The 23,758-nt window shown below is 37.9% G+C and overlaps 1 protein-coding gene across 2 annotated transcripts in view; it reads left to right on the forward strand.

Annotated features, from left to right (window-relative positions):
* Positions 1-1,322: 1,322 nt before the first annotated feature.
* LOC127645202 (TSC22 domain family protein 2-like) overlaps positions 1,323-23,758 on the forward strand; it is a 31,514-nt gene continuing 9,078 nt past the window's right edge. Inside the window, exons 1-2 of one of the 2 annotated variants that reach the window (XM_052128742.1) lie at positions 1,323-3,372; positions 19,979-20,053. In XM_052128742.1, coding sequence (XP_051984702.1) covers positions 1,814-3,372; positions 19,979-20,053 — 1,634 coding nt within the window. In that variant the 5' untranslated portion in view covers positions 1,323-1,813. The remainder of the gene's footprint in view (positions 3,373-19,978; positions 20,054-23,758) is intronic. The other variant, XM_052128743.1, reaches the window with a different exon arrangement.

Genomic DNA, 23,758 nt, shown 5'->3' on the forward strand with positions numbered 1-23,758 from the left:
CAACGTGTTAAACTGACTGTATCTGTAAAAACATTCAATAGTTTTTTGTGTGTATGCAAGACTTTAAAGGGATAGATCACTTAAAAATGGTAATTCTCTCATAATTTACTCACCTTCATGCAATACCAGATGTGTATGACTTTCTTTCTTCTGCTGAACACAAATTACATTTTTTAGATTAATATTTTAGCTCTGTAGGTCCTCAAGTGAATTATGACCAAAACTGTGAAGCTCCAAAAAGCATATTAAGTTAGCAAAGATGTAATACTTACGACTCCAGTGGTTAAATCTCTGTCTTCAGAAGCAATATAATAGGTGTGGGTGAGAAAAAGACCATTTGAAGTCCTTTTTTTAATTTATTTTTTTACTATAAATCTTCACTTTCAAACAGCTCTCTAAGCGGTCTCTTCTCTCCTAAGAGTTTGTCTTCTTTTGTTTTTCATCACATTCTTCCTCCATATCGTCACCTACTGGTCGGGGTGGAGAATTTATAGTAAAAAAGGACTTAAATATTTATATTTCTCAACCACACCCATATCGCTTCACTTGCATTAAATGAACTTACAGAGTTGAAATATTCTTCTAAAAAGCTTCAATTGTTTTCTGCAGAATAATTTCTTTTGTATATACACACATACATACATATACATACATATATATATATATATATATGTATGTATGTGTGTTTTTTTTCTTTTTCTATAAACTTATACCCATGATTGCAAAGCCCCATTTTCAGCAGTCATTTCTCCAGTCTACTAAGAAGAATATGATGTGTCACCTAATCCTTAAGAAATTATTCAAATGCACAATACAGTCTTTTTCCAGTTGCTCTATTGAGCACACTTGCATTTCATACGTCACTTTACACTTGTAAGTACAATTTTGGATTTCAATAATTGTCAAAAAGAGTTTATTTAAATAGAATTTTAGACATTTGTAACCCAAATAAATTCTTGACCAATTGAATGCATCCTTGGTGAACTTAAGCTTCAATTTCTTTTTTCAAAAACAAAAATGTCTTAAGCGTTCTACAACTTTTCAACGGCAAAGTGTCTATACAGAAATTGACTTGGAATTTGATTTCAGTAAAAAAAAAGAAAAGAAAAAGTTTCAACTAGACCCGGTCTCCCCAATGGCATTTTTTGCGTTTTTATGTGGGTATTTTGAAAATGAAACGGCGCGAGCAACCTGTAAATCAACTTACGCTGCTGCACTAGTTTGTGCGTAGCGGCTTGTATTCACCATCCTTTTTACGTGCCATGCCTGTTGCGCACGTTTCCCAGCATGCAGCGCGAATTTATATAGCCATCTTGTCGGGAGGTGAAATTTTTAGGTTTTCTGTTTCCGAAGTCTCTCAGTCAGTTAGCCGTAAACTTTCACTCCTAGCTGTTTTCCATAACCGTTTTCGTACAGTACACGCGACGCGTTAATCGCCGAGTGCGGTTACGTCAGAGGCAGCGTGCGAAAGCGCGTTTACAGGATGCGTTTTATACTTATTTGTAGGTAGAGAAGTGAGAGGCAGTGGGGATCTACGCCAGCGGCCTGACACACACCGCGCAGCCTGTTTCTGCCCGGACCGAACTCTGTTTACCAGCACACGAGGCGGAGGAATTCACAGTCGACGCGTCGTCTTGTGTGGGCTGATCGCGGAGGCTGTGTTTGTCCGCAGTTGAAGCATAGAAAATGCAACAGGACAGAAGAGGAAGACGGATGACGCACGATCATCGCGCAAAACTGTGAAATTCGGGAAGAAATTTGTGAAGTTCACCGCGTCTTCGAGGAGCCTCGGGCATCTTGAAGACTTTTAAGCATGTCTAAGATGCCGGCGAAGAAGAAGAGTTGCTTTCAGATCACGAGTGTGACTCAGGCTCAAGTCGCGGCCAACAGCGCGACCGACGATACCGAGAGCCTGGACGACCCGGATGAGTCCCGAACAGAGGACGTGTCCTCCGAGATATTTGACGTGTCCAGGACCGACTGTGGGCCCGAGGTGTGTGACAGGAGCTCCTCCGAGGAGACCTTGAATAATGTAAGTGAATCGGAGGGGCAGTTGTCCGCTTTCGCCCCCCTGAACGGGGGGTTTGGGCCGCGCAACGCGCTCTCCGTGGGTCACCAGAGCGCATGCAACGTTCAGGCCTCTGGCGCACAACAGGCAGGCACAGTGGCCACGTCTCAAGTCACAAATTCATCAAGTGCGACTACTATAGCCAGTTGCAGTTCACGCTTCAGGGTCATTAAGCTTGACCATGGCTCCGGGGAGCCCTTTAGGAGGGGGAGGTGGACCTGTACCGAGTATTTTGAGAAGGATCAAGAAGGTTCCGCGATGAGCAGGACTGTGGATAGTATAAAGCATACGAATGTGACGGAGCCCGGAGTGGATAGGGACAGTGGGCTCGGGACCACTTTTGGCTCCGTAACGGCACAGGTGGGGGTATCTGGGCAGGGGCTGGACTCAAGTAATGACGGCTCTTCTTTCACCGGCCCACTGCATCCTCTTGAGCAGCTACACAGCTTCAACATGGCCCTGCAGCAAGTTTCATCAGGATCTGGGCCCCCAGATTCCTTTAGTAATAAGCCTGTGACAGTTCAACAGCAGGTGTCTGGTAGCTCTCACATGACTGTTCCTACGCCTGCCCATGATGGAGTACATCAGGGCACTCACATTCACAAATCTCCCAGCATGCCTCCTCCAGTACAGCCAATGCTGTATCAAACCCAGCCTATTACGCATCATCTGCAATCCCAAGCTGCTCTGAACGACTATGGTCAACAGCACATGCCGATAACGATCACCCAGACCCACCCAGGGGCCAGTCTGTCTGTTATACATGGCATCAATCAGGGGTCATCGACCATTACGACCCAAGCCTCCGGAGGTGTGCTGGTTCAGGGTGTCGAAATGTCTGGCATCCCTGGAGGTGTTCCACTAGGCAGCCAGCCGCTGTCACCGGTCCCAAGCTTGGTGCAGCATCCTGGCATGGGGCTCTTGAGCAACGTCACCCCCTTGGCGCCAGGGACCTCCATTCTGCAACAGCCAGTTGCACAGTACCAGGTCTCAGGAGCATTGCACGGTTTGTCTACAGCACCACAAAGCACCCAGAACATGCCCTTAGTGTCGATTGCAATTGGTAGTGTGCCAGCCTCAAGCGTGCCCGCTCCTGGGGGGGCAACGTTACCCGACCTTAATACCTCTGCGCACAATCTGGTGGATGAGAGCCGGAGGATGTCTGATGCTGCTGCTGCACTGATTCCTGCTGTTCACAATAAAGACATGGTGAAGCCCGTAATCTCAGAAGGCCTGCAGTTGCCCAACCCGGCTGTAAGCAGTCTTTTCGGAATATCCATTCCCATTGATGGGGAGGATGACAGGTGAGGTGCCATTGATGTAATGAAGGGAGATTTGACTGCCTGATTTATTTTGTACTCATGCAGGGTTCCCACTGTAGTGGAAAATATGGAAGTATCAGGGAATTTTGAAATCATGATTTCCATGCCTGGATAAGTTGTGGAAATTTCTATAGTGCATACATTTATATTCTCTAGATATTGACTGACTATTGGTATAGTTATATTCACTATGAATATTGTTTTTGTATATGTTCTTAAATGTTTAAGCTAGAAATTATGAAAAATTCTTATCCACTAATCATGGACCACTGGAAAAGTACTGGCAAACTCAAATACATTGACCAAAAGCTGTGGGAGCCCTGCTCTTCTTTTAATTTTTTTTAGAAACTTTGTTTCTCTTCTTTTTTCTTCGTACATGGTGGTGTATAGTGGTAGTGGATCCCATTCATCAAAAATGTTTCAATGGAAAAAAAGTGTTACAACATACAAGTGATTGCATAGAAATGGTTTCAAATGCTATATCCTAATACATTTTTCTTGGCTTTATGGTCATTTACTCTCTTTTATTGACAGCATTTATGGCATAATGTTGATTGGCAAAAAAAAAATATTTTTGGCTCGTTCCTCATTTATAAAAGAGAGAGCAAAAATTGCAGTTACAGTAAGAGGATTACAGTCGAAGTCAATGGGGCCAGTTCATAATTGTTAAAATACCCACTGTTTCAAAAGTATAGCCACAAGATATAAACAGTATATGTGTTTACGTGATTTAGTTTGATGAATCAGGGATGTACCAGCATTACAGCGTTTTTACCTGATTACAGGCTTTACCAAAGTTACACTGTCATGACAATGAAGTTGCAAGATTGGATGTAACTTTACACAGATAAGATTATTATGTGGGTTTTTATCACACTAAAATCATGTTAACACGTATAATGTTTACGTCTTGTAGCTTTACTTTTGAAGGTGTGTATATTAATGTTTTTGAATTGGCCCCATTCAGTTCCATTGTAAGTACCCCACAGTAACTGCAATTTTTGCTTTTAAATAACCGAGGGACGAGTCAAATTGTTTGCAATAAGTTTGGCATCAATCAGCATTATGCCACAAATGCCGTCAATTGAGCTTAACTTGTATTGAAACCGGAGCAATCCTTTAATGTTCATGACAAATCTCCGCTATGCATGCTGTGTGTGTTCTTTATTAAACAGTGAAGCATGTGACGTGTGTTTGGTTGTTCTCATTAGGGTCGAAAATATGTGGTGTGATACCCATTGTCAAGTTGTTTACATTTTCCTAATTATTACTTTACTTGTTTCAGGAATGGTTACTTAGGGTTTATTTAAGATCTGATGTTAAAGAAGTCGATAATTTTGTTAATTTAATTATTAACTTGTTCAGTCTCTGTTGTTTGTTTACTGATGGTTTAAAAAGATAGTGAAAAAATTTACCAGTTTGCCAATCTGTCAATCATATTTTCATATCAGCATATTTTTATTCTCTTGTTTCCGGTTGTTTCAAGCAAACCAGAAATGACAGTAAATATAAAACTCTTGCTCAATTGAAAAGCGACAGTGTGTATCTGGTGACAGTTTCAGTTGAGAAGTGTTGCTGCATGGCTTCCTCTTAGATGCTCGACTTTCAGTTCCAGGGTTGCAAGTTGTGCATGGTCTTTCAACTGGTTGGCATACTTGAGAGGAAATGGTGAACTGTCAAGTGCTTCAAATGACTATGTAACTAATGTGCACCATGAGCTCCTCAAAAGTATAGACTGAGCAGGCAAGAGCTGAATCTCATCTCTTACAGCACGTTCACTCGCTCAGTCCGGCGTAAAGACGCTTGTCACTAACTGGTGACACCTTTTGCAGCTGATATGGACGGGGGAGTCTACGATACCAGAGGCCTATCATATAGTCAGCAGTAGACCTTCCCTTATGTTTTACATCTAAAGATAAGGTTGCTCCACTACATGGATGAAAACATTTTTTTGTCAACCAATTTTTCTTTACTGCTCTTTGAAAAGACAGACAGGCGTCACTCCCCCCGATTATGACCCTAAAGGCATTGTTTGCACATTATGTACACAAGCATTCATGGTCATTTGACAAGCACTTGTTCAGATAAAGTGTTGAGTGATTTCCACTTGACAGGATTCCTCTTTAGTACCTGCTGGAATAATTTATGGGCCTTCAGATGCCATGCTTCTTTGTTCCTCACAAGTTCTAGGAAAGTATCTGAAAAAGTTTCACCTAGCAACCGCTGGTTATGCTTACATTTATTTTGTTGCTCAGTGCAGTTGAGTTTAAGTGATTTATGTTATGCTTTACCATAGTACTGTAGGTATTGCACTTTAGTGTTTTAAACCTTAAGTTCAACTAACAGCATTTGTGGCCTAATATTTATTACCACAAATAATATTTGTGTCCTTGTTTATTAAAGCATTTACAGTGAGGCACTTACAATAGAAGTGAATGGGGCCAGTTCATAAACTTTAAGATTCACATCATTTCTAAAGTAGTTACTGTGATAAGTGATTTTATCTTAACCTATCTGCATAACATTGTATCCAGCCACAGTGGCAGGTGAATGCTCAATTTTACCAGCCACTTTGATTTTTCTTATATGTATATACTAGGCATGCCCCTATACCAGTTTTTCTCTTCTGATTCCGATATCTCAGTATCGGCCATTACCGATCCGGTTTCGATACCAGTGTTGTTCTTTTGCATACTCCGTTTAGAATATCTTTATCTCATTGTGTGAAACTAATTGGGGGTACACTTTTATATGTAAAGAAACACAATCCTCTAACTCTGGGGTCGGCAACCTGACACATGGAGGGGTAATCACTGGCATGCCAGCAACAGCGAGAGTGGAGCATACGGTTTTATTTGATAAATTCCGCACCTGCATTCCAATCTACATCTTAATGTAATCCTTCCTCATGATCACACAGCGTGTTTCTATGAGCTGAATGGGAGGCTAAACTAAAAGTTAAAATGTGATGATGTGTTCTTTTTGCTTTCAGAACAACACATAATGCAATAAGAAAAACACCACTATTAATCCTTGAGATTTCCAACCCAGTATCCTTAAACCATGGTCACACTCAAAATGACTGCAAACAATTAAAATGGAAAACTGAAACCCCAATCGTGGTATTCAAAAATCTTTTGAAGTCTATTCAAAATATAAATTAAACCTGTAAATAAAGTTTTAGGATTTTGCAGGTGCATTTCTCTGAAAAGGGCTCAATAGTTGATGGGCTTGTGATGTGTGAATGGCTTGCACGAGTCTCGTCACACTTTAATAGTGTTTAGTCTCCCATTCAGCTGATGAAAACATGCTGCGTGATCACGAGGAAGGATTACATCAAGTTTGAATGCAGGTGCAAAAATCAAATAGACTGCTCCTCTCTCGCTCTTGCTTGTGTGCTAGTGATTACATGATTACAATGACATAATATAAGAAATATTTAAGATTCCACATAATTTTGCGATCAGTAATCAAGTAAGCAAATGTGTGACATTAACTGTTAACTTCGGTTTTCTTTAAAGCACTTTTACAAGATGCTCTGTGAAAATTCACATGCAAAATCTTTCTCATGCCGGTTTTGCAAAACAAATTTCATTCAAACTGTTATGCTGATAATATATATATATATATTTTTTGTAATGAAAAATAAAGTATTAAAATAGAAAAATGCAAAAAAGAAACATTTTTACAAGTGGACTCAAACTTCAGAAAATCACATGCATGCACATGTTTTTCAATAAAAAATGGCACTCCCATGTCAAAGTTTGCCGACCCCTGCTCTAACTACACATTATTTAAATATAAATGTACAACCTATTAAGAAAACAATTCAATTCAACTTAAATATTGTTAGAATTTGTTAACAGTTTGTAAAGGTGATAATAATAATAATATATATATAATTTTTAAATACAACAGTACTATATTTCTGTTGTGCACCTTTAAAACCCTTGCGCTTTTATTTTGATGACTAACAATCCAGTAAGTCCTGCAAGTGTCTGTATGTGGGCTACTTCACAGTAGTTTAATTCATTATTTATCAAATTCTGGTCAAATGCTCCTTCGGTGCCATTCTAAATGCATATTATAAAGGTGTCTTTATACAGCAGAGTTAAGCGTGGTCTGACCCACCTCAGCCCCTAGAATCAAAGGCAGTTCTGAGGCTGCTTAAATTCTGTGTAGGTGAAGTGCAGCATCAGAGCAGCCTTAAACTTTGTTGTTGTTATGATAGAGCATGTATTTCATAATTTAGTTTTATATTTGAAAGAATAACTTTATATTGTCAGTCATTTAATGTTTAATGTTTGTTTTCATAATTTTATTTATGCAGTTGTACAATGCATTCAAATGCAGTCTGTGTAAATGCATTCATGCCTGCACTGAGCAGCATTAAACTGTCTGTGTAAATGCACCAAAATGCTACTTTAGATGCAGCTTCTGTGCCACCTTTGCAGTGTAAATGTAAAAAAAAAAATTCTCCCCAATTTGGCATGCCCAATGCGCTCTTAAGTCGTGGTGGCGTAGTGAGTCGCCTCAATCCGGGTGGCGGAGGACAAATCTCAGTTGCCTCCGCGTCTGAGACTGTTAATCCGCGCATCTTATCACATGGTTTGTTGAGTGCATTGCCGCAGAAGTGTACCGTGTGTGGAGTACCGGAGATACTGGAGGCTTCACGCTATTCTCCGCGGCATCCACGCACAACTCGCCACGTGCCCCACCGAGAGCAAGAACCACATTATAGCGACCACCATGGTTACCCCATGCGACTACCCTCCCCATCAACTGGGCCAATTTGGTTGCTTAGGAGACCTGGCTGCAGTCACTCAGCTAGCCATGGATTAGTCGGCGTCAGTACTCGCTGAGCCAGCCAGGGCCCGTGCAGTGCACATCTACATCTGATATATTGTTTGTGAGTATCGCTCCTAAAAATAGCCATGAGCTCTGAGGGCTGAAAATAGCCGTGACCGCTTTACTAGGCTGCACATCCTATGTATGTGTCAACAGAGCAGTGCCATATTTTTAGACTATATATTTAATTATTAAACAGCCTTTTGCGACTCACAAAGTTTGGTGCTAAAAACATAAAAACATCCTGTGGATGGAAACACCTTGTTGATGAGAGAGGTCAACAGAGAATGGCCAGACTGGTTCAAGCTGACAGAAAGGCTACAGTAACTCAGATAACCCCTCTGTACAATTGTAGAGCATGCACAATGGATCGAGCCTTGACACGGATGGGCTACAACAGCAGAATACCACGTCAGGCACTTTATTAGAACCATAGTGTTGAGAATAAAGAGCTCTTGAGTTTTTAAAAAAGTCAGAATTAGGGCTGGGACAACGCATCGACGTCGACGCAAAAAATACGTCGACGCAAAATATGTGCGTCGATTCGTCGGATCCAAAACAAAGATGGCGGCGCCGTCGAGTAGTAGTAACACGAGTGGCTCCTCAGACTATCAGAAGTGCAAGGCGGCATGCACTCGTTCCTCTAAAGTATGGGAATTCTTTAATTTAAAAGGAAACAATTCCGTGATATGTCGTCTTTGCAAAATGGAGATGGCCTCCATTCTAGCACCACGGCAATGCACCAAAATCTGAAGAGGCGCCACCCGGTTGCAGCTGCAGATGACAGAGCACCGTAAGTTTTCTTTCAACTCCCCACTTTGCACTCGATGTTGGAGTAGGCTATAATACGTTGTCGACACCTAAAGTTTTAAACTATAGCTATTAATAATAAGCTTATAGCTATGAATGAATGTCGTGAAAAATACATAGAGGACACTGACAACGGCTGATAGACAGGACCAAGCAGGTAACATTTAATAAAGTCTCAACTTTCAAATTTGGTCATTCAAAGAAAATTAAACCATAAATAGGCCTACTATTTTGTGGCTCTTTAATGTGTCGTGACAGATTGCCTCAGTTAAAGCTGCTCGTGAACCGATCATCTTTTCCTTGGTTAATTTATAGCATCAAATAGGCTAAACATGAATGTAGCCTACATCAGAAGGACTGTTGTTTTATCCGCGGAAAGATGTCAGTACAGTAGCCTACAATCCATTATTAAAATTCAAATCCACTGACGTTAATCTTCTCTCTCCTGACTACTTTGTCGGACAAAAATGGCGTATTATGATTGATTGATCAGATCGCCAGTCAATCAAACTCCCGGCAAATGTTTTTTTTTTTTACATTTTATACACCCCCACCCCTGATGAAACCGGTATTTCCGGAATCGGACTGTGAATCGGACTGAAAAAATGAATCGTTAGATTAATCGATGCATCGAAAAAATTAATCGCTAGATTAATCATTTAAAAAATAATCGTTTATCCCAGCCCTAGTCAGAATATCGTCTGATTTATCGGCCTCGGCAATATATCGGTAGTGTCTATATATATCGGCAATTTATCTTTATGTTGGAGCAAATGGAGTCATACGCATGTGTTCTGCGTCTCTGCAAGACACGCTCACGTGGAGTCATGTAACACGCACGTTTGACAGGTTCTCACCCTTCCGCGCAAAGCACAAATAAACTTCTGAACATAAGGCGAATCAGACGCATGCATCGACTGCTTTTTAAAGTGTGCTGCTTAAAGTGTGCTTCTTTATAACACCACCTATATTTCAGATCTGTATATTTTGATGGAATGTGATGGAGAATTTGTTTTTATATATAGTGCTTGCTGCCATCTAGTGGAATAAAATAAGACTTCAAAGTGAGATGAGTGAAGTCAGTGAACAGAACCCAAATTAAATGTGTTGGGATGGCAAAAAATAAATATTTGTTTCTCATTAGATTATAAACACGTACAATTGTTTTAATGAGTAATTGGAGGCTTTTTTTATTCAGGGGGTTTTCTGAAATAAATTAGACAAGTTTTTGCCGTTAGTCCACAGTGTGTGAATGGTGTACCTTTTAAATGTGAGTGTGACAAATTGCAGGCGGCAGCGAACAAATTGATCAAAGTTTAACGAGAACCTGTGTCTTTGTGTCTAGGTGCATTTCTTGTCATTGTCAATCCAAGATATCTTAGAGGTTACCCGCCAGAGTGGCAGGTAATTGAGCAAAATTACCCACCACTGGGCATGAAATACCCACATTTGGATGGTTGTGGGGGCAAATTTCATACCCTGGTTGTGTCCAATACCGGTATTACAGGGTTTTGTTGTCATGACAATTAGGGATGCACCGATCTATCGGCCAAACATCAGTATCGGCCGATATTCGCCTTGTTGACTGCCATAGGCCTGTCTGCAAATACGATGTCATTCACCAATGGCAATGGCCTATGTTTATCTGTTTATATGCGTTGGTTTTTTGCGGTCGGCTTAGCAACAGTTGCCTACCCAGCTGCAGATTCGGAGAAGATCCAACAGGTGGTACTATAATACCAACACCAAAGCGTTCAATTCTGGTGACTTTGAGAAGTATTTATTTATTTTCTCGAGTATGAGCAGCATTCATGTAACCATTGGCTAAAGCATTTCTTTCAGTAACCGTTCAGACAGACTGAAGAAGTTTTTTAACTTGACACGGCATCTAAAAATGCAGCACTCCTGTGAGAGATGCTAAAAAGGCAAGGCAAGTTTATTTATATAGCACATTTCATACACAATGGTAATTCAAAGTGCTTTACATAGAAGAGATTAAAATAAGAATAAAAAAAAAATAAGAATAATTGAAACAGTTTAGAATATAAAATAAAATAAAATACAGTACAAACAGTCGGACACACAGTGGCACAGTGCTCATTCAGTAAATGCACAGTTAAACAGATGTGTTTTGAGTCTGGATTTGAATGTGACTACTGTAGAAGCACATCTGATCTCTTCTGGAAGCTGGTTCCAGCTGCGGCTGGCATAATAGCTAAAAGCAGACTCTCCTTGCTTGGAGTGAACCCTTGGTATTTCTAGCTGATGTGATCCTAATGATCTGAGTGATTTGTTGGGTTTATATTCAGTGAGCATATCTGCAATATATTGAGGTCCTAGTCCATTGACCTCAATATATTGCAGAAACACAGTGAAAAGTGACGCAGTTGTCAAAAGACATCCATCTAGCGAATGTTTGCATGGAAGGCAATTGAAAAAGAGCACAAGCGGATGCAAAAACGCGTTCAATTTGAACAGCCCCTTGTTCACATGAGACCGCACTAGCTGAAGTTTCTCAAATTTACCTCTCATAAAGACTTGAGTCTTTTGTCTCACTTGATTGTAGGTACATTTACAGTGTATTCAGCACTGTATTCATAAATATTCAGATGCTCTCTTACTGTGTGAAAAACCGCTCCAAATGATTCAGTGAGAGAGCGCTCTGACTGAATTTGACTGAATCACGAATCAATTCAGACCATTTTACAAGCACGTTTTGGCCAATTCACTGAAAAGAACCAACTGAAAAGAATTATTCTTTCACAAATTGGGCATTGCTAGCTCTTTTAAAGAGCCAATATAGAATATATATGGGGCACATTTCATGATTGGTGAAATATTCTGTGTGTTAATACTTCTCAGGTCAGTTGGAACGCTCATGGTAGGCACAGTGCGCACTGGGCATTCGCTTGCTAAAGTACGAGAAGGTATTTCCTAAGAGGCCAATTTTTGTTTTGTAAAGAGGCCCATGTTCAGCCCTATGTTTCAACCTACTGTAAGTTTGTGCTTAATGGAAACAAGAACTTTGTTTTCTGTATGAAAAACACAAGAGCTGAAAAATAGCCCTATTTATGTTTGTATGAATTATTTATCTTTCATATTTTATTGCTTTTATGATCACTTTTACATTTAAATGTAATTACTTTTATGTTTCACAAAAATTATTTTTGTTGGGCTATGTACTGAAAAATTCTCATTGAGTAGGCAGATGTATAGCAGGCTTAAAAAAAAAAAGTTATTTTTAACAATAATAAAGAATCTTTGTCATCTGAAAGGTTATAAGAAACGTTGTTTCATAAATTTGTATAATTTGAATTTGTGCTCATTCGAAGATAAGTGTGATACAGGGCTGAAAGACTTAAAAACAGCTAATTTATTTTTTTATAATAAAGATTTCTTTGTTTTACTGGTGCAAAAGAGGGATTAAATAACAAAAACAAAATAAACAAAAAATATTGGTATCGCCGATCGGCCAAATTGTTATTTTAAGTATAATATTGGCCCAGAATTTCACAATTGGTGCATCTCTAATGACAACAAAATTCTATTGGAGATAACCAGAGATTATTTAGCAGAGCTGGGCCACTTCCATTAAAATGATGGGAGAATTTGGAACACCCAACCAAGGAGCTTCAAGTGCCCAACGGAGGTAGAAAGGAAGTTCCGCCTTACATTTAAAAGAGCCAATCACCTTTTAGATACTGACATCACCTGTCAATCATTTTGGTCTTTCTCCATTCAAGTATATAGGAGCTCCACTGGCATGATTGAAATAGCCTCCCAAGAGCATTCCAAAGATGGCTGATAGTGGACTGACTTGCTAGAAAGACTTTGATATAACTTTACAGGGAATATGTTTGTTGGTCATTTTATCAGACAAAAAACTTGTTTACACATAGAATGTGTACATGTTGTGGCTATACTATTGAAACTATTGTGTACTACTATGTATTTGAATGTTTATTGACTGGCCATATTGCCTTACCATAACCTGACATTTGTATTTATTTATTTATTTATTTATTTTACGAGGGGCGAGTTGACAATATTTTGTGGTTATACACCTAAGTGCTGTTTATTTTCAATATTTTCCTCGGAAGAATTAACGAGTATCATTTTTATGACAAACACTATTCTCTCCTCCCAATTCTCATTACTGGATTTGACTTCTTGTAATTCCCATTATTTTCAAAGGTGATTCTTGATAGATTATCAATGCTATACAGCAGTCAAAAAAAAAAGAAAAAAAAACACGTTATATAAGTAATATATAATTTTAACTCTATAGTAATGATGTGGTGGTGCTTAGTTGTCACTTAAAAGTCAGAATGTAAAAACTCTAAATAGTCTTTAAAATTCAATTTATTCTCTTTAAGTATAAAAGTATTTAAGGGTGAAATATGAGCCGGTTATGTTCTTGACAGGCTTCATGAGATTCACCCAATCAGAACATTGATTGTGACACAATTGCACATTTTCATGCACAACATTGGCCAGGTGCAAGGCCTGCACAATAACAGCTAAAAATGGTCTCACGTGATATTTTTGACATTGTAAGTCTCTGGATTATGAGTCCACCATCTGAAAGTGTTTTAGATGAATTAGCTCATTGTGACACATGAGAACAGAATTTGCCCCATCTGCTGTTTAGAATGTGTAACTGTTTCCGTTTGTGTCCTTTTTTGTGATATACGATAATGAACCGTGCCACATCAACCCCAGACAAATAACCAAATATGTGTGATGGACCAATACAGAATGAATATTAACTTCAAGAGAAAAGCTACTGAAGTAAAACCTCAGCTTTCAAGACTAGCTTTGTTCTGTTTGTTGTTGATGAAATCAGTTGCATGCCCCATACTGTTATGTGAGTACAGATCATTTGTCAAGTGTCAGATTCATTATGTAGCAGTGGCTCAGTCTTTCAGCACCCGCACAAGTCAGAATGTACCTTCTCTGCCAATCTGTAATGCCTCTCGGAGCTCTCATACCTGAAAGCGTCTTTGTATTTGGCAAGCATTCCCTCGTTCTTTTAAAACAAGCTTTTCTCAACACCTCTTCCCAGGTAATAATTCAGCTGACTGAGAAGCACAACACAACTTGTCAAAGTCTTCAGCACAGACTTTTCAGGCAGTTCCTTCAGTGGAACCTTTGAAGACCTATCATGAAGCTACTCTGTTTCTTAAAGCAATTTTTCCTTTGTTATGTCCTCTTGTGGAGCAGTCATACTATATTTTAAGCATGCAAAAGTTGTTCGCACCTGCAACGAATTTGACATGACAGTGTTAAGGCATACTCCAGCACCAAGTTAAAATGTTTCATAATTTGAATTATCATAAATAATACATTCAAATTATGAAACGCTTTGGGGGTCGGTTTTTGTCTTGGGCCTTTTAAACTTAGGTTGATGCAAAATTTCCAAAACGACACTCAGCTATAAAGGCAATCTGTGGCATTTAGAGCCTGTATTTGGTTAAACATGTTTTTGCTGTACAAATGTAAAAATCAGGGTTTGCAAATTACAAATCAAGTATGCAGCACAAGACAAAAATTCTGTGCACATTGTTGCATACCTCATATGAATGCAAGTGAATGGAACAAAGTCTAAAGCCTGGTTTATACTCGACACTGCTGCTTTTTCGTTAGCACGTGATGTCATCGCGCATTGTCGGAAGTGCGTGTTGGTGACGCAAACCCTCATTTCATGATGCGGTACACACTGATTTTTGTGACTTAGGCGAATGGTGCGTGCGGTGCCACATTAAAAAATTAATGCATTTCAATGTAAATTCTTTAGCATAAAAAGGGGGCAGTGCCTTCAATGTTGTACCCTTGATGGTTGCAAAGATAGACTGTAGCATTGCTTTTTAGATTTAAATTCTTTTGTAAATTTTTGTAAATCAGACAAGGATTTTAAGTGTTCTGAAGCATATATACAATAATTTGTATGGTGCCTTTTATTGGATACTGACTTAAAAACAACTGTACTAAACTATAATATGTTTGAAACACATGTTAATGAAAATTGTCAATTGGTCTTGTTTATGACAAACAGAACGCGCTTTTTTGTGTAAATCATTAGAAAAGTCATTCTTGCATAAATTGCCTCGTTCAGTTTATTGGGATAATTTACATGAATTTGTTTTAGTTTCATGATTAAGGCTCAGTGAGTTGTCTCAGTCACTATGCTTCATGTTTTAGTTTGCATTTCTTTAAAGGGTTAGTTCACCCAAAAATGAAAATTATCCCATAATTCACTCACTCAAGCAATCCTAGGTATACATGACTTTCTTCTTTCTGAGTTATATAAAAAAAAATATCCTGGCTCTTCCAAGCTTTATAATGAGAGTGAATGGTACCTTAGATTTTTAAGCCCATAAAAGCACATTCATCCATCATAGTTTATAAAGTTATAAATATGGATATTTTTCTTACAAAAACGCATCGCTTCACTTCAGAAGGCCTTAATTTACCCCCTGGAGCTGTATGGATTGGACATTTTTAATGGATGGATTGGCTTTTTTGGGCTTCAAAATCTAAGGTACCATTCACTCTCATTATAAATCTTGAAAGAGCCAGGATATTTTTTAATATGACTCCTATTGTGTTTGGCTGAATGAAGAAAGTCATATACAACTAGGATAATTTTCATTTCTGGGTGAACTAACCCTTTAAGTGTATAAATGGATGCAAGCTTTTTATACACAAGGATTTCAATACATATTTTATAAGGATAATGTATTGTAGCGGTGCATTCTATACCTTGAACATTACAGAGGCTGTTGCATTGCTCTTTAGTTTAAATTTGGTATGGTTTGTAAAAATGTTTTATATTGTAGCATATGCTTATAGAATTTTATAGAAATATAGTTTAAGAAATATACTACATTTGTGCCGTGCGTTTTATTGTATATAAAATAAAAACAAAACCAGAGTGAAGTTTGATGCTTTTATTAAAAAGATTCTTGTAAAGGCAAATAAATACTAAAAGCTGAAAAGCAAAAAATGTACACACAGGTCAATGAAAATAATGATCCACCATCCAAATCAAGCAAATGCATGCAGGACACAGTTGTTGTGACATTGTTCTGGCAGCTACTTATTCTAAATGCTCTTCCTGCTGATTCGGATGATATTTTGTCTTTGCTGCCCCGTCATTTCTTAGAATAGTACAACGGCAAACGGGTCAAGTATAAACGTCTCTAGAATTTGGGGAGTTTTGAACATAGTCTGCGGAGTGTCGCACTGTGGTGCCGGGTGAAAGTATAAACAAGGCTTAGTGTTACCATTCCTTTATGCAGAATGTGGCCCATTTAGAGGACCTTTTTAAATGTCTTGGTTTGGTTGCCAGCATCATGTTGTCATAATCTCTTCCTATTCAAACCCTCTCACAATGCATGTTATGAAGGCAAACCTCTTACTCTGATCCGTATCAGAGGTATTAACTGTGGACAGGTCCAACAGAACTCACTGGAGTAGACTTGCTGTAATTTAACTGTACAAATAATTTATTTTTGTGGAAAACTAGTGTTATTGACCATTGTTGTGGTTACCAAAGTCTGGTTGCCTTCTTTAATAGGGTGTTGCAAGAAAATATCTTGTGTTGTGCATATGGGACAGTGATTACATTTTGTTGGCTCATAGTCGTAAAGTCCAAGCCAGCATAAATAGCTCAAACATAACATTAACCATACATTTGGAATCTGTATAAAAATGCATATTTTTCTCAACCTGTAGATTTAGTGGATGTCAAATGCTGTTTAACCAATGAACCAGATGTTTATTGTATCCAGATATAATCTGTCATTCCCATGAGGTTTCATGCATAGTGAGATGGAATAGAAGCCCTTTGGATCAGTGTGGTAACAGGGTATCGGCCCCACCAGAAAGCTGCCAGTGTTCCGCAGATTCTAGGAAAAGCTATTTGCTCAGAGTCCAGACATTCACACATGTGGTAAATCTACTCTTGTTCCCTCCTATTCCTATATAGAAGTCTTTCTATAGGAGGGTCTCCTCCTGCATAACTGATATAGTCCTCTCATTCCAAAATAGTACAAGGCCGCGGTAGTTTGGGGGGTAATGGAGGTAATGGTAAACTTCTGTGGTCCCCTGTACCTTGCTGAAACTATACTACAAATTTTATATGAAATCTTTTTCTACACTGACATTTAATGTTCTAAACCTAAGCTCTCAAATAAAGATTAGGTCAGAGATGGTCTGATGTTAGAATACATGCTATTAAGACAAAAATGTCTTGTTTGCCTAGGGCTACACAATGTGGAGTGCAACAGTCTGGTTTTGAAAGTAAACATTATTGATTATTTTGACAAATGTATTAACATTTAAAGACAGACTTACCATGTGCTCCGAGGATGTTAACCAATGGTACAGTGATGTGAAAAATGATTTGCCCCATTCTGATTTCTTCTGCTTTTGTGTGCATCTCATTCTAAATGGTTTCAAAAGTTCTAACAAAATCAAACATTAAACAAAGGCAATCTGAGTATACACCAAATACAATTTTTAAGTGATAATGTTATTTATTGAAGCAAAAAAGTTAAATAGAACTGTTTCTGCAGCATGAAGTTGGCTAAAAGATCTCACCCAGTAGCACACTATGCCAAATTGCCAACGTCGAAAGAAATGCATCAGTCTGTGAAGGGTTACAAAGCTATTTCAAAGGATTTGGGACTCAAAAGAACCACAGTGAGTGCCATTATCTCTAAATGGGGAAAACTTGGCAAAGTAGTGAACCTTTCCAGAAAAGGCCCACCTTCCAAAATTCCTCCAAGAGCACAGTGATGAAATCCAAGGAACTGCAGCCCTCTTGCATCAATAAAGATCACTGTTTAGGACTCTACTATCAGAAAGACTCTGACCAAACTGGCATCCATAGAAGTGGCAAGGCGAAATCCAGAAGAACATTAAGGCTTGTCTAAATTTTGGAAAAACACACCTTGATAATCCTCAAACCTTTTGGGAGAATGTTCTGTGGACTGATGAGTTGAAAGTAGAACTGTTTGGAATACAGGGGTCCCGTTACATCTGGTGAAAATCAAAGAATTTCACAAAAAGAACATCATACGGTCAAGCATGGTGGTGGAAGTGTGATGATGTGGGGATGATTTGCAGCTTCAATTGCAATAATTGAGGGAAACATGAATTCTGTGTTCTATCAGAAAATCCTAAAGGAGAACGTCCGGTCATCACTCCGTGAGTTGAAGCTCAAGAGCAACTGGATTATGCAGCAAGACAATGATCCAAAGGATAGGAGTAAGTTCACCTCTAAATGGCTCAAGAAGCAAAACTAGTCAAATCCTGACTTGAACCCAATTTGAGATGCTTGTGGCAGGACCTTAAACGGTCAATTCATGCTCAAAAATCCTCCAGTGTGGCTAAACTAAAGCAGTTCTGCAAAGAAGAGTGTTCCACAATTCCACCACAGCATTGTGAAAGATTGATCTCTAGTTATCCTAAACATTTGGTTGCAGTTGTTGCTGCTAAAGGTAACACAACCAGATATTAAGTTTAAGGCAGTTCACATGGGTGGTGTAGTTGTTGGAAAACTTTTTTGCTTCAATAAAAAAAATATGTATATTTGAAAACATTATTTTCTGTTTTCTCAGGATGCTTTGTTTTATGTTATAACTCGTTTGAAGATCTAAATCAATTAAGTATGAAAAATGTACAAAAATAGAAGAAATCAGGAAGGGGCAAATAGTTTTTCATAGCACTGTATATTCTTCTGTTGAAGCCATCAGACTATTTTATACTGTTAGTTATTTTGTTGTAAATAACTAACTATGATCCTGCAGTGCAGAGAAAGATCCACCAATTAGATAATCAAAGTGTACCAGCAGAGCTGTGCAGTGAATGCCCACTTGATGCACTGCCAAATGACGCAAACGTGTCAGTCTCCTTACTCTCTCAAACTGTACGTATCTGAATGTTTTGCAAATTTGTTTAAAAATGTATAACCATTAACTTTTTTTTAATCGTTTTAATTCTATTACATCATTCGCAGTGCTTCATGGGATTGTAGTTAATTCTCTCATGAAAGAGGTTACGTATAGTCGCTTATATTTTTGTCTTTTTGCATGGTTTAAATACTTTTTTGCTTGAAATCAAAGTTTGTAATTTTGGTATTTACTTCGGAGCTGGTTGGTTTGTTCATGGCTCAGAACTTTTGGGTAGGATTTTATGAAATCTCTATTGAAAAAAAAGAATGGGAAAAACACTTCCCAAATCAGGCTGGCTGAAAAGTGGGTGGGCACCGTTGCACTCTGTAGTTTAAAAATGGCATCTTAATATTTTTCAGGATATTTGATATCTCAGAATTTATGTAGTTGCTCTGAAATCTCAGAGTTTTGAATCATTGAATTGATACAGACAATTTAAACTGATTCACAGAAATGAATCAAATGTATGTAACAGAATTTAAAGTTGCTATTGAAGTAAAAATGACAGATGCTATTAACTTCTCACGGTCTTATAATCGTGAGTGCCAAGAAAAGGAGGGATCGGGAAATTAGGCCAATTGGACTGATTTGTAAACTTTTTAGCCGAATAAAACAACATAAAAATAATGTTGCTTGATTTTATATAGTCCGCAACATCACGAGTCTCACGACTACATTGTGAATACTCAAAAGGTTGTGTCTCTTAGCCCAATATGTTTACTTCCGTTATTTTCATATATTATCAAATGGAGCATTTAAGCAGACTGCAAGTTAGCATAACTTTTAATTAGTTTCTAAGTAAATACGACTGTATAACTATATTAACGTGCCTTAGGAATTGGGGATTGATGGATGAAAGCCTGCAATTAGATACTTAATCCAGATGCCCACTCTTGGGGGTTTACTTACTGTACTTTCTCAATTTCTTATGTAACTCTTCTATTTCTCTTTTTCTGCTGGATGGAGTGCAGGAACCCCTCCACAGCTTTCTTCCAAGCCTTCCAGTCTGGCAGTAGGCTTAAGGACTCAAAGATGACCTGTGATAGGTACAGTAATGGGACAGACCCTGGTGTGAACGCAAATGTTTGAAGTGTGCTGCATGGGCCAAGCATGGCTTTAAGGCTTGGTGCTCTCTGATATGCTTACAATGCCAATAATGCTCATATGAAAAAGTGCAATATCGATAAACATGGAATAAAATCCCAAATTGGATTGGTGCATTTCAAACTCATTGCTTGTGTTCAATTACACAATTAATCTTGAATTAACTGAAAGCCAGTGTGGAGCTGCAGTTAAGCTCTTCCGGAGGTAAAAATCCCATTAATTTTTCCATAAAAAAATATATATATTTAATGATTAACTTATAAATCTTTAAAGACAGACCTACCATGAACTGTGTGGTTGTTAATAAATGGAATATGCTTTTGCTGAAGCCATCAAACTGCATTATTTCAAACAGAAATCATGTTTAAAAGCAGAATTCCTGGTGCAGATTAGGGCTGGGCGATAGGACAATGTTATCGAATATCGATGAAATCTGACAAAAAGTCTCATAGAACAAGCGTTCACTTTTTGTGATTTTTCACTTGTGATCATCCATCCCCCCCAATGTTGTCTATGAGAATGCTGCAAATGATCTCCGATCATCACAGGAGGTGCTATGATTTTAGTTCGCTTTATTTCCACGGACCAGTTTGCGGTTAGCATGCATTGTGAACGCAACTCTGCAGGTTCAGTAGCCTAATATATATATATATATATATATTTGTATTAAAGAAACTAAGAAATAAAGTGATAAAATCATACATGAATCCAAATTCATAAATTTGGATTCCGAAATTATCAATAGTCAGATAAAAGAAAAACAATATCTGCTATGAAGTAGGAAACAAACACACTTACTATAGAAGCACAGTCCCAAATCAGTAAAGTGGTTTATTCATGAATATTATAATGAGCCCATAAATAAGGTGTTCAGAAGTTTCTAGATGCTCACATGAACAAAAATAAATAATATTCATTATAAACATGAAATGCTATAACTCATCTTAAATATTAAATGCAATTATGAAAAAACAAAACTGCATCGCAATGAATGTGTACGTTGCCACCACCGAAGACCATTTTTGACCCAAGAGAAAACGTGATATATTTTTAAGGCGATTATTCATTAAATATTTTTTGCATATCGTCCAGCCCTAGTGCAGAACTACACTACCCTGAAGAGAGGTTTACCAATCAGATAATCGTGGCCAACAAGCCGCATTAAACGAGTTCTGCAGTTTTGCCCATTCCCATGATACAATCAAGTCTTCCTACACCCTCAAACTGCTTTATAGACTATATTGTTCCATGAAAATGGAAATGAATCAAATTTACCAACTCTTACACCATTTTTGTTATTCAAGTTGAAATCAGTGACGCCCTTGGCCTGGTTTAACAGTATTCGCAAGTTTATTGACTTGGTTTCCTCCCTCTTCTTGTCAGGTACTGGTGTAATAAGTGACTTTCCACCTTGCAGCTATTCATGACATTTTGCTGAGTTGAGTCAGTATTGATTCTTGCTCTAATATTACGATCTGACCTCGGATACTCCAGCTTCATATTTCTTGAAAACAAGAATGAAGAGAGTCATATAAGACAAGTTATCCTTTGGTTGGCTGGACAAGGCTGCAGCCTTTGAATACTTTTGCTTGAGGTTAACTTCAGCCACTGCTGTGGTCTTAATATGTTGCAAGACTGGATCTAAAATGTCATTCTAACAAGTTCCCCAACATACTTTCTTTTGGTGCAAAGATCTTCATGGTTATAGTCTTGGGTCAGTCTTGTGACATTAGTGATGAGACCCAATGCACTGCTTTTGTGTTCGCTCTGGACACTGTGGACATATGTACCTGTTTTTGAAACAAAATTGCATTTTAAATGAATGAATTGGGTAATTTTTGAAATGTTGTCACTTTGACTTCTCATTATGAGACTAATTATTCAGTGTGCATGTAAGTTTATCCTATGTTTGTGGAAGTTTATTGTCAGTGTGCCCTTTAAACAGCTTGGAGAACATTCACAGTCTCAAATTGTATCAGTACGCTTTTTGTATTGAATACATTTCCTCTTAAAGAGGCCTTTTTTGGTTGATGCTAATCTGCTTTTGCTCTATTCCTGTGCAAGTAAATTGCAGGGAAAAGTACAGAATGTCTCTTTCATTTAATGACCTCAATGGCAGTCAGGGTCTACACATCAAACCTGTATCTGTGGCTTCAGTGCCATAAATATATTTATTTAACAAGTAAGGAGGGTTGTGATGGAGAGATGGATGGATAATAGTGTTGTCACAGTACCAAAGTTTCAGAAGTTGATACCTATACTAGGGATGGGCATTCATCAATAATTTGGTATTCAAATATTTAAGCTCATAAAAAACTATTATTTGAATATTCTATTATTTAAATGAAGGTAATTAATGAGAAAGAGATGTTGTAAAATATTTTTTTTTTGTCATAAAGGTTGCTTCACCATTAAAAAAACAAGCTTATATCATGTGTGTTTATATATATATATATATATATATATATATATATATATATATATATATTTATTTATTTATTTATTTATTTATTTATTTATTTATTTATTTATTTTAGGGCTGACGATTTAACATGATAATTCAGTGTGATTAATTTTATTCAAAAAATTAACGCAATTAATTGCAACACCCACGGACTGTAATAAGGAAGATTCCTGAGAAATGCAAGCTTGTAGTACCACCTGTTTACTCCAGAGGGCAGTAAGTGAAACTTCAGCTCTGTGGTAATGCACAGTTTATACAGTGAAGAAAACAATCATCCGGCAGACAACACAACACGAACATTCGTTACTTTCTTGCGTTCAAAACACTTGATGGAGCGCAAATTCAAACTAAGGGATCTCAAGATGTGTTCTAAGTATTAAACTATTTAACTTGACACAGTGACCTAAAAATGTATGTTTATGACGCAACGCACCCGAGATGCTACACAAGCGTCCATCTGACACAGGTGTACATTGACGGGTCCTTAAACAAGCCTTCATAATAAATCTCGAACTTATTGACAAACTCACTTGCGAAATGGCTTACTGTGAACTGTATGCCAATGATTGGTTTATGTTCAATAATATGGTAGTAAACAATACATGGTATTCTAAAGCCGCTTTTTGTATTGTCTTATAAATTATTAGCTCTTCTGCCACAAGAATGTAATGCACTTAATATTTATATATATATATATATATATATATATATATATATATATATATATATATATATATATATGACAAGCAATGCGTGAAAACAAAGCGAAGAAAAAAAATGCTAATGAAGGAGACTGACGCAGTTAACGTACAGGATGACTATAAACACTCAGCATATAATAGTTATGTTTATATTGTATCTCATTGTATCTCATATTTTTGTTGAGGAAAAAAAGCATATCCACGTATTCAGTAAACTATACTCACTTATACACACCAGTTTAACTAATGGAATGTCCCTTACCTCAGCTAGCATTGTCTTTCTCGGATGTCATGTTTACAGAAGCGTTGCAGGAATCACGTTGCTACGGGGACTCTTTAAACAGAAACCAGCTTTCTCGCAGTAAGCCACATTCTCGCAGTAAGCCACTTTTCTGGTGTCCATCTGAACGTACAGATAGAACCGTTTGCTCCACAAATGTGATCAACTTCTGTCCACACTCAACAGCGCCACCCAGTGCATT

This window comes from Xyrauchen texanus, chromosome 6, assembly GCF_025860055.1.
Source record: "Xyrauchen texanus isolate HMW12.3.18 chromosome 6, RBS_HiC_50CHRs, whole genome shotgun sequence".
NCBI classification, from domain to species: Eukaryota; Metazoa; Chordata; class Actinopteri; order Cypriniformes; family Catostomidae; genus Xyrauchen; species Xyrauchen texanus.